We start from the raw sequence: 12,322 nt of genomic DNA, 5'->3' as shown, positions 1-12,322 counted from the left end.
CAGGGCACAGACAGGATGGGAATGGTGAGACAGAGGCCTTCAAACATCCCTTGCCCAGGGCACAGACAGGGTGCTGTGGGCCCTGTCCAGCCTCCCTCTGCCAGCTTTCTACTTTCCCCTTCTGCAGGGCTGCCTGCCTCCTGCACAGTGGCTCAGATTCTTTTTTGGGGAAAGGGGGGATGCATTCTTAACCCCATTTAAACCTCTGCTGTCTTGGAGACCCCATTTACCCCACCTTAGTTAACAAGGTCCCACTCATCTCCACACCCTTGGAGGTGGCGTGACTGGCATTTACCTTGGCCCTACCTACACTTAAGGGTTCCATATTTTTATAACACTAGGTTTTGTGCTACCTCCAGGTATGAGAGGCATTTCAGAGAGCATGAATGCCAACACGCTGGAATAAAATTTCTCACATATACAGCATGTCCTATACACCTGGCCCTGTTCCAAGCACTGTATAGACCTTAACTCACTTAAAGCCTATGATGTAGGCATTATTATAATCCCCTTTTGTCAAACGAGAGAACCATGGCACAAAGGAGTTAACTGACTCTTCCAAGGTCTCAGAACTGGTGATTAGGGGGCTGGGTGGGATTCACACCCAGACAGGCTGCTCCAGAATCCACGCTTTTTAATGACCACCCTTCTCTATGAAACAGCTGAATGGCTTCTGGAAAAAATATTTGAAATTGGGGCTGACCCAGGCTCTCTGCTATTCATCATCCATGGGACCCTGAGTGTTGAATGAGCCCAAAGATGGGAGAGTGTTTAACCTACCAGCAAGGACAAATCATTGTCAAACACTTAAGGCCTCCACTTGCAAGCAGTTCAGGTGATCTTTGGCAGCTCTGAAATCATTACTGTGTCTTTCTCAGGACTTCATTTTAACCTGTTCATAGAGAGCAGGGGCAGCTGGTGGCTTTGGGGTTGAATATTCTTGTTTGAATCACAATTCTGGCTCTTTTTGGCTAGAAAGCCCTGGTCAAATTATTTAATTTATCTAAATCTCAGTTTCCTCATCTGTAAAATGGGGTAGATATGAGTACCTGGGATCACCATGTGGGATAAGTGAGTTCATGGATACTCAAGGCAGTGCCTGTTACAGAGAAAATGCAGAACTTAATGTCGGTTGCATCATGACTGAAAGGGGCTAGGAATCAGATCTTTTCCTAATCCAGATGCCCTTCCCCGACCTGTCCTGGCTCTGCATGTCTAAAGAGGCAAAACTGATGATAACCATACCATCATTAATGCCTATCTGTCTGTCTAACCCAGAAGGTACATACTTTGGTATTTACAAGGTATTTACAAGGCTGTGACTTGCAACACTTGGTTAAAACGTTCCACAACCAGCCTGCCTGCCTTCTGCCGAGGCCCTGCTCCATTTCACTCTCACACCCTCGAATCCCCTGAAATCTCTCCTCTGGGGGCGAGAATGCTAAGCTCCATCTTAAAACCAAAGCTCTGGCTTCCTTAATCCTCTTACCTGGCTCTTTCCTCTACAGAATTAATTGCTGCCAATGGCTTTATTAACTCCTTGGGCAGCCATGGCATCCTCAGGGCAACCTGGGGCAGTGCTGGTGGGGGTTGTTTTGGCAGGACCTCTGTCCTGGGTGCACCTGTGGGTAGGGTGGCTAGAGGCAGATACAGGAAGGCTCGGGAAGGCAGGCATGGTGATACCTGTGGCCCTGCATCTCCAGAGAAGCTGTTCCAGCTCCTCGGGAGCACCACTGAGTCCCTGGTGACCTGCAGAGATGCAGGGATGGCCTGGCCAGAGCTCTGGTCCCACTTCTGCCCTTGCCGAGACCACCTCCCCACCCCTCAGAGCCTCCATTTTTCCCTTAAAACGGGAACAAGCTCATCTGGAGGAGCACAGGGTTGGACATGGAAGGGAAGGTGAAGGGCTGTGTGGCCTGCATGGTTACTGCCATCTCCCACCCACAGAATGGGAGCATTCACTTATCTCAAACCAGGAGAGAAGGGACTGTGTGTATTGCATGTGTATGTGTTTGTAGGCCCTGTGCTTAGCATGGGGTGGGCCTGGCACAAGAAGCTTATCATCCCTCACCCTTAAAATTCCAGTTTAGTATTTTTTATTTTAAGAGGCACTCTCACACCCACTGCCTCATCATTCTTCCTGCAGCCTTGAAGGCAGAGAAATGGTGTAGATGGACAGACTGAGGATAAGATGGCTGCTGGGCAGGGCACAGCCTACCCCAGGCCCCGGAGCCTCCTTCAGAGCTGCACTTCTTAACTAGGGCACCCTCAAGTGTGGTCTAGGTGATATGGCCCCCCAGGTTGCTTAGGTAGTCACAGGTCCCAGTGGGAGAACCACTGCAACCTCAGCTATCTTTCCATCTTTGGGATGCTATTGTTTCTAACAAGAGAGCCTCAGTAGTTTGGTGCTCACTGGTCTTTAAGCCTTTCCTAAACTCCTTCACCCTTCACCTCCCCTTTTTTTTTAATTAAAAAAATTTTTTTGTAGAGGTGTCTCACTATGATGCCCAGGCTGGTCTCAAACTCCTGGGCTCAAGTCATCCTCCCACCTGAGCCTCCCAAAGTGCTAGGATTACAGGGGTGAGCCACTGCACCCGGCCATCACCTCCCTTTTTAACTAGCAGAGAACTGGCTCACCCTCCATCATTGAGCAGTCACCTGTAGCTAAACTAGGAGACAAGGTATGGTTTCTATTGTCTTTATTTTGGCAGTTTCTGAATGTGGTAAGGGAGACTGATCTGCCATTTAAGGAAGCAATATAAAATTTCTTTAAGAAATATTAAGAACTCAATCTTAATACAAGCAGTACTGAAATGCAGCAGAGATGATGAGGGTGTGATGCCAGTGACTGAGTCTGGAAAGCATCTTGTTGCAGGCACTGTGGGTGCCTCTTCTACACAGCCTCTGCTTACTGCATCCACCGGGACTCTGCCTGGGCATTTTCTGCTAACTCGAGTGCCAAGGGTTCATCCACCTGCTCCCTGACCTCAAGCTGAACTTGCCCAATAATGGTGGAGAGATGGTGGAGAAATGCCTCCTCCTCCTCGCCTCTCAGGTGGGTAAGGGGCACATTCTAGCTGCCAGCACTCCCAGCAGGACTGAGCCCCAGGTGTCCACAGCAGGTTACGTGCTTCCTAACCACTCTTTTCACTGACTTCCTTCCCTTCCCCATCTCATTTCCTCCACTTCTCGATCAGTGCTTTCTGGGATCCTCCTGAAGGAACAACTTGCACTGGAATCCTCACCGCAGGCTCTGCCTGTGGGAACCCACACTCAGACACACATCATCTAGTTGCAACGCCTGCAGCAGCCTGGCCTTCCCCTACTACAGACCTCGTTAATCCCTACTCCTACTCACTGTGCAGATCCCCTGTCCCAATCAGGTGGCCGTGGGGTGGCATAGGGGGTGGGCTGCTGAGGGCCCTGGTGACAGAAGCAGGCCCTTCTTAGGGTCCCATCCTCCAGGCTCCCCTCTCATTTTGGACAGGCCTGGAAAGCAGGTACCCACTGGCTCGGCCCAGGGTGTCCTTGTGTACACCCCCGCTCTGTGGGCAGGGGGGCCAGTGATGAGCTAATCCCCCAGATGAGAAGTCTGTCCCCTGGAGCTCTCGGGGAACCAGAGAGGGCTGCGCTAGGAAAACTGCGAGCCAGCCAGGAGCTGCCGGCTCTCCTTCTCACTCTGCCCCTGCCAACTCCAACCAAACTCTGAAGAAACCCATGACTGCTGCTGCTTCTGCTTAAAAACAGAAAGAAGAAAATGTGGGAAACAAAGAAAAGAATCACCCTTTGGCCCCATCCAGATAGAGCCATTACTTGTAAGTTGACATTTTGGTATATTCTCTTCCGGTGTCTGTGCCTAAATACATGTACGTTTTGTTTTTGCACCTGGCTGGGATCGTACTAAGTCTAGCACTTTGTTATCCTTCTAGAAAGTTAATATTACACGTAAGCATTCCCACATAGTCATCATTCTTTGGAGACCTCGTTTTAATGGCTGTAGAAATAGCCTGGAAGTTGTTTCCACATCTGCCCTTTCTCATTCTGGGCATGGCAGAGCCCCTCCCCACTGCTCATTCCTGGAACCCCAGGGACCATCACAGCTGCCCCTCCCCCCCAATTCCTTGGCCTGGGAACACTGTGTCCATAAACCATCGCTTTTCTCCAAGAGCACAGTGAGGCCACCGGATCCCAGGCCTCATCCCTCAGGGAGGTGGGGAAAGGGACAGAGGCCAGGGCCCCTGGCCTAGGCCAGGCCACCCACCAGTTCACCCAGGGTCATTCAGAGGGAGGTGGTTCCCTGTGCTCCAGATCTGACCGTCCTGGAAATCAGTCCTGCTTCCAGCACCAGAAGCCATGTGACCTGGGTCTGTGTCTTCTCTCAGAGCCTCAGTTTCCTCCTCTATTAATGGGCATGCTGATAAGAGTGCCAGTTGCCTTTCCCACGGCACTGAAACAGAGGGAGGTGAGCGTGTGAACAGGTTTCTGCCATGGAACAGATCTGACCATGAGTCAGTTCCGAGAGGCCGGGTGATGAAATCCAGAGCCCTTTCTAGGGGCACCTGACTGGGGTGGTGGAGACAGCCCAGCAGGAGGAAGGAAGCCAAATCCTTCCCCAACATCCCAGCTTTGCTGAGCTTGGATGTGGGGGTGGGGGGCCGTGTCCAGGAGGAAGTCTGTCCCAGCCTTGAAAAGGTGCCCCAGCCTGCCAGGCAGCTGGCATTTCAAGGGCAAGGGCCCGCCTGCCTGCTGTCTCTGGGGCACTGGCAGCTGGTAACAAATCCCCTGCAATTTGCACCCACCAATCCTGCCTGCTCACTGGGCGGCCGCGAGCTTTTTTACGCAGAGCTGTGCACAGCTTTGTCTTAGAGAGACAGCTCTGGCAGGGTGTCCCTGAATAAGGCCATTTGTCCTCCCAGTAACGGGAAGGCGGCTGCATGTTCTGGGGTGGGCAGAGGCAGAAAGGGGTGGAGAGCAGCCACAAGGGAGGCGTGAGGGGGAGATCGGAGTCAAGCCACCAAAAGAGACCAGGAATGTCCCCACCACCACGGGGTCTGCGAGTCCACCATTCAGCCAGGTGAGAGCAAGAGGGCTTGCTTTCAAAGACAGAAGTTGAAACAGTGGTTTATGACCTGGCTTAAGGTGTCCTGAGCAGAAAAGGTAGAAATAACTTGGCTGGCCTCTGACGCCTGTGCCTCTCCCAACAATCTGAAGGCTGGGGCACTCTCCAGGGCCCTTGGGGTCAGGGTCTTTCTCTGAGCCCTGGGGCTGCTGCACAAGTTGTTATAGAAGCTCCCTGGGATCGAGAGCTCCAGTGAAGTACCCAGCCTCTCCCAAGCACTCTCTCCATGGACCACAGGCCACAGACAGGGAGGGTGAGATAGGGACCCCTTTGCATTCCTGATTCTTTACCTCCCAGGCTGGCCAGGGGCCCAGGGCATGTCTCAGCCCCCCTCCTGTGATCTGCTGACATTTCCCATGGCTGTCAGTTCCTCTGGGGACTGTCAAAACATCAGGGAAACCAGGCTGAGGAGATGTTTGTGGACAAAACGTAAGCGATCCACTCTGCGTGGGACCCAGGACTCGGGCTGCTGCCTTGCGATGGGAGGGTGTCCTTGGAACAGAGGTCAGAAGCACTCATGTCCACAGGGCTGATTTCCAACGGTCGGGAAGGCCATGGGTGTGAGACAATAGAGAGGGATGGGGAGGGCACAGCGCCTGTCCCAGAGGTTAGCCACCACCACCCAGTCAGTCCCAGTCAGCTGTGAGGACGCGGGTCCAAGATTCTCACTCAAAGGAAGCCAGGCATTTGACTCTGTTGTACAAATTTCCTAAACAGTGGATGCTGGCAACTTGTATGCATTAAAAAAAACACTGAGTGGTCCAACCTCCGGTGTCTGTGGGCCACATCTGGCCCATGAGCAGCCAGTCTGTGTGTTCTGATTGACAGCCACCAGCCACTCATCCCTAAGGGAAGCTGGCCTCTTCCTCAGTGGTGGCAGTTCTTCCAGTTCTCACCACTCTCCTGAGTTCTGACGACCGTCTCAGGACATCCTGCGGAAGCTCCAAGGCCTCCTGGACCTGCTGCTCTCTCCGCATTTTGACTCTGCCAACAGCATGAGGGTGGGAGCCCACAGCTGTGAGGCCAGCCTCAGGGAGACAGGAAGGGCGCGAGAAGGCAGCAGGCATTCGGGCTCTCTTCTGGACTCTGGCCCTGCCTCGCTAGGACTTGGGGTGGGTCCTCCCCTTCTCTGGGCCCTGGGCTCCGGCATTCCCTATTCGATTATTTCAACAGTGACTGGCTGCTCATGGGTCAGCTGAGGCCATATGGCTTTCTTCAAGCATGGACAGGAGCTGAGACAGGCAGAAGGCTCTTGGGGACCTCGACATGGCGACTGCCTGGTGCTTGGTGCCCAGGTTACCAGCAGGCGTGGGACTGCTCGGTGCTGAGGAGGCTGACATTTCAGCGCTGCCCGCCAAAGTCCCCTCGGGCTGGCATGGAAGGTGGGGGTGGGGCAATGCTAAGGCCCGGCCTGGGGAGAATCAAGGGAGCGTCAGGATGCCGGGCCAGGCAGGTGACCTTCTGTACTGAGGAGGGAGGGGGCCTGGTGAGGAGGAGGATCCCGCCCGCGCACGTGCTCCTGTGAGCGCGCTCCGCTCCCAGGCTAAAGGCTGCGCCAGAACAAAGAGCTGGGGGCTGGGCGTCCAGGGCCGCGTGGAGCCGCCTGCCTGGCGGCTGCTGCAGTGACTGCCTGTGCTTGCCTCCTGCGCACTCTCCCAGGACACACGCACGCACACACACACACGCATGCATGCACGCACATGCACACACGTGCTCCTGCACCACGGCCGGCTCACCGCCAGCTCTCCTGACAAAGCCCCGCTCCAAGCCCACTCACTGCATGATCTCATCCTGGCCCTCCTTGGCTGGCCTGGCCTCCTGACAAGGGAGACAGAGGGGGATGCAGCGCCAGGGCGACACACACAGGCATGCACCCACGCACAGATAACATGCATGCAGACACAGATAGGCATGTACATATACACAGCCATGCACAAACACCATGCAGATACATACATGTACACAACCATGCAGACACAGAGACGCACACAGGTACATATACGTCATAGACATACATACACCATGGACACAGCCATGTACGTGTACACAGCCACACCCAGCATGCACAGATACACACATGTACACAACCATGCAGACACACACAGAGACATGCACATGTACACAGGCACACACCCACATACAAAGCCACATACTCTCCCCAACACAAACATACACAGCCACACACACACCATACACACAGACGTACAGAAGGAGAAAGTCTGAGACCCAGAGAAACCCAGGAAGGCAGAGAAAGCCATGGGAAGCTAGAGATGGACAGGGGCTGCTGCACAAAGACAGACCTACAGACACCCGAGACCAAAGAAAGAAAGGAGCGGGGAGCCCTGGGAGGGCAGAACTGCACAGGCACGTCAGACAGGTGTGGAAAGGCAGGAGGGCGGACAGGTGGCCCAGACTGGCTGAAGGGGCTTGGGGGCTGGAGCGAGTTCTGGAACTGCAGAGGCCTCCCTGGGAGTGGGCTGGGCAGGTGGGCGTGGCCATCCCCACACAGGCACACCGGGGCTGTGCCCAGGGGCAGGGTCACTGCAGGTCACCCACACCCACAGAGCCGAGGGGAGAGAGGACAGTGGGAAACAGGCTCGCTGCCACAGAAAGGGCCTTAGAGAGGCTGGGAACCACATCGGCTAAGAGACAGACACATGGAAGCGGAGGAGGAAGGCTGGAGGGTCATATTTACTTGGCCCCCAGTGTGCGTCAGGTATTAGCTGGGCCCCTTCCTCACTCCCATGATTAGGGGGTCCCACTGCATCCTCACAGGCAGCCCATGAGGTGGGCAAATCAGCTCTCTTCACAGACGAAGCCACAGCCCGGAGAGGTGGCCAAGAGGAGGCCTGGCGCCGGTGCCATGTCTGGGACTTGGGGTCCCAGCTCTGCTCCCCACGGCCTCCACCCCTCTTATGGCCCAGCTGCTCCTGGCAGGCCCTTCACCCCTCAAATAAAACCACTAGGTAGAGGCTCCCCCCTCAACTGGCCCCCTTTCCTTTCCAGAAGATGGGGCAAGCAGAGGGTGGCTGGGATCCCGAGAGCCCATATATCTGGATGGGTGGCCTTGAAAGGTAGTTAGTCATGGCTGTGGGCACTGACAAGGGTTTGACTCCTAATAAGGAAATTTGAGGATGGCCAAGCCACAGGCACTGCTGTGCCTCAGTGTTCTCAGCTGCAGAATGGGTACACTGAGAATTCATCTCCTGGGAGCCTGTGTAGTGTCAGAGTGTCACGTGAGTTCACAGACACAATGCATGGGAAAGGGCTTTCTAAATTACAAAGGCTGTGTTCAAGCAGGGGTGCAGATGGAGGAAAGAACAAATCCCTGTTTCAAGCAAAGAAGTGATGCTGGGAATGCCACTCAGAGGCCTTGCTGGAGACCCCTGAGCAGCATGAAGGGCTCTCTCCAAAGGAAATGGAGGGCTGTCCAGGCCTGCTGTGATGGGGCAGGCAGAGCCCTGGGCCTGCAGCCAGGAGGCTAGTTCAGGTTCCAGCCTATCACTTATGAGTTGGATGACCTTAGGGAAGTCATAGGACCTCTCTGAGCTTCCATTTCTTCATCCATAAACGTAGATGGTATTCTGTGTTTCACAAAGCTCGGCACCACCACAAAACATACGAGAACACCTAGCACGTGCCAGCAGGGCAGGGGTTTCAGTGACCCTTTGTGGAGGGGCTGCACAGAGACCTGAGTCTCTCCTGCTCCTCTGGGGAGGCACTGGGCTCCTGGGACAGCCCATTCTCCAGGTCTCCTTCTCCCTCTGTGGCATAGTTTTGCCTCTTAAATATCCCTCTGTCTCCATTCCACTCTTGTCTTCCTGATCCAGCCACCATCATCCTCACCCTGACATCCCCAGTGATCTGTCAACTGGCCACCTATATCCAGGGGGGCCTCCACCTCCTCCCACCCCCTGTGCAATCTGTTCTTTTATAGCCCGAGCTGTTGTCACAAAATGAGCATTTAGCCATGTCCCCATTACTCTCAGGACAAAGACCGTGACCTCCAGGACAGGCCCTGAACGTTTCTGCTGCTGCTTACCTCTCCAGCCTCGCCTTTGCCATGTACCCCCTGCTTCTGGGCTCCAGAATCACTGCCTTTCTCTTAGTTCTGACAAAAAGCTGTGCATGCTCCCCTTCTACCTCAACACCTTTGCACAGGCTGTCCCCTTAACTGCAAAGACACTCTTTCTCTTTTTCTTCACTTACTCAACCTTCGGGTCTCAGGGGAGACTGCTACAACCCCAGAGTGGTCTGCCCTCAACAACACCCCCTTGCCATCCTTCACTTTTCCTTCAAGGCACTTATCACAGCTTGAGCTTACAAAGACACACACACACACCCCTCTATTTGATCAATGTTTTCCTCTCCCTCTAGACTAGGGGTCAAGAAGTATAGTTAATCACTAGGTTTTTTTGTTGTTGTTCCTTGGTGGTTGTTGTTGTTTTGAGACAGGGTCTTACTCTATCACCCAGGCTGGAATGCAGTGGCTCGATCTTGACTCACTGCAACCTCCACTTCCCAGGCTCAAGTGATCCTCCCATCCCAGCCTCCCAAACAGCTGGGACCACGGGCATGCACCACCATGCCCGGCTAATTTTTGTATTTTTTTGTAGATATGGGTTTTCGCCATGTTACCCAGGCTGGTCTCGAACTACTGAACTCAAGTGATCCACCTGCCTGAGCCTCCCAAAGTGCTGGGATTACAGGTGTAAGCCACTGCACAGAGCACTTGTTTTCATAAATAAAGTTTTTGTGGAACCAGCCAACCCCACTCCTCTATGTACTATCTATGGCAGCTTTCACAGAGCCCCCAAAAGCCCCTGTCTGGCCCTTGATGGAAAAAAACTTGGTGGCCCCTGCTCTGGACTGTAAGTTTCTTAAGGCAGGATCCTTTCTGTTTAGTTGCCCTTGTAAATTCAGCCCTTGCCGGGTGCCTGCACAGAACGGGCACTTAAAAGGTACGTGTCTTTGATAAGTCATTTCTACCGTCAACATTGTATTGACTTAAGTCATTATTAAAACCGCACACTCCATCAGGAATAGATGTCCCTTGTGAGATTCCAAGACCATTTTCTGGCAAGCAGTTCAATACGATAGCAATATCCCAATGCAGGCGGACATGTCCAGGGTCTCAGGGTAGCTACTGGCTAATGAGGCCACCATACATCTATGCGTGCAGCGCCATCCATGTGTGCAGACTGGAAACATACATGGTAAGAGGCGCAAACTCGCACGCAAGAGATTATAAATTGAGCAGATTTATGGAAACACATTGTGAGATGTCCTTACAACGTTTTCATGAAGGCTGTGTCTATATACACTCCACAGAACTGACTGATGAATTCAGTGAAAACGTCCGTTTTATTGTTATACAAAGGAAATAACTGTTTCTTTTTTTCTTTTTCAACTGCTTGTCCTGACTCCATAAGGAATATTAACAATATCCAGACACGGTGCTAGGCACTTTATGTATTTCTAGCACTTACAATGACCCCTGAAGTCAGGGGTCTCCTTATCATTCCTGCCTTCCCAGAAAGATCAGCTGAGGCTCAGAGACCACACACTTAGCAAGTGACAGGTCTGTCTGGCTTAAAGCTAGCAGGGTGCCTGTGACCTAAGCAAGGTTATGAGGATAGTGAGAAATGTAAAATAAAACTGTATCTTTAAAGTGCTCAAAGCCCTCCCAGACAGAATGCTGCTTGGCACTCTCCATGGCCCCTGCTTACTGCAGGGTCAGGAGACCGCAGGTGATGACAAAGTTGCGATACGGAACCCTGAGTGTACTGATTCATTTTGTTTCGAATTTTGTGTTTCGTTTTAAACAATTTTTGGGGAATGAATGAATGTAGTGGAGTATAAAGGTTAAGAATGCTGACTCTGAAGTACAGGCCTAGGCTTAAATCCCTGCTCTGCTGCCTTCCAGCTGTGTGGCCTTGGGAAATCTGTGTTTGTGAGCCTCAGTTTCCTCATCTGTAAAATGGGGAGCTCACAGTGCTTATGCCAAGGGGTCACTGTGGTGATGGAGTGAGCTGATGCTGGTCCTGCCTGTAGCACAGTGCCTACTGCTGGGTTTGGTGTGCCTCGGGAGCCTCTCTGGCCCTGCAGTGCCCCTGAGGCAAGTATACTCCCTGGGGGAGGCACGGGGACAGCCCCAACTGTGGGTCCCAGAGCCTGGTGGATGAGTTGCTCTTCCTCAGGGGTTCACACTACACCTAGACAAATGGAGGCACCAGAAGACAGGGGCAGCAAACAGGCCTGGTTTATAGTCAGTTCCCCTCCCCACCTCCCGATGACATCACAGAGTCCCCCACGGACACCTACCGGCAGACTTCGGGGTGAACTTGTCTCGGTTTGCAGCACACACAGCCAGCAGTCTGTAGCCGAGGTCCAGGTCAAAGCCTTGCTGGGCTGCCACCCGACTGACCACCTGACAGAAGAGGGGAGGAGGGCAGGGTGAGTCATGGAGCCCAGAGCCAATGGATATGCCCGTTTTGCAGGTGAAGTGGGTGAGGTGGGCAAGCTAAGGCAGTCCCCCACCATCAGGCAGAGCCGGGAGTCCACCGTGCCTTCTTCAGTCGCTCAGCAAATACTGATGAACACCTCTTCCGTGCCAGGCCCTGGGATCCTGGCCCCGTCCTTAGGGGTTTCCCAGGCTGACGATGGGCCTGACGCCAAACCCATAGGCCCCGCCGCTTCCAAGGGCTCAGATTCGACCACATTCTAGAAGTCGGCTGGAGATCCTGTACCACCATCCTTAGGGTGGGCCCTAAGGGTCTCTGCTCCATCTGTGTGGCTCTTCCATCTCCCTTCCATGCCCTGGGCCCTCAGGAACTCCCCCGCCCCTCACTGAGCTCCTGCACCCACTGCTGGGGAGGGCTCACTGCCCCTCCTACTCCAGGGCTATCACCTTCACAGGGGAGCCTGTTACAAATGCAGACTCTTAGGCCCAGCCCTGCCCCTCCGAGTCAGCATGCGCCTCATCTAAAGCAGTGATTTAGGCCAGGTGCGGTGGCTCACACCTATAATCCCAGCACTTTGGGAGGCTGAGGCGGGTAGATCACTTGAGGTCAAGAGTTCGAGACCAGCTTGGGCAACATGGTGAAACCCCGTCTCTCTTAAAAATACAAAAATTAGCCAGGTGTGGTGGCAGGCGCCTATAATCCCAGCAGTTCTGGAGGCTGAGGCAGGAGAATCGCTTGA

The 12,322-nt window shown here is 53.5% G+C and overlaps 1 protein-coding gene across 4 annotated transcripts in view; it reads right to left on the bottom strand.

Moving 5' to 3' along the window:
* ZMIZ1 (zinc finger MIZ-type containing 1) overlaps positions 1–12,322 on the bottom strand; it is a 245,141-nt gene that overhangs the window by 86,690 nt on the left and 146,129 nt on the right. For all 4 annotated transcript variants that reach the window (XM_030797701.1, XM_030797705.1, XM_030797704.1 and 1 more), the window contains exon 7: positions 11,444–11,549. In XM_030797701.1, the coding sequence (XP_030653561.1) occupies positions 11,444–11,549 (106 nt within the window). The remainder of the gene's footprint in view (positions 1–11,443; positions 11,550–12,322) is intronic.

This window comes from Nomascus leucogenys, chromosome 18 (assembly GCF_006542625.1).
Source record: "Nomascus leucogenys isolate Asia chromosome 18, Asia_NLE_v1, whole genome shotgun sequence".
NCBI classification, from domain to species: Eukaryota; Metazoa; Chordata; class Mammalia; order Primates; family Hylobatidae; genus Nomascus; species Nomascus leucogenys.
This window is presented reverse-complemented; position numbering and strand designations above follow the sequence as displayed.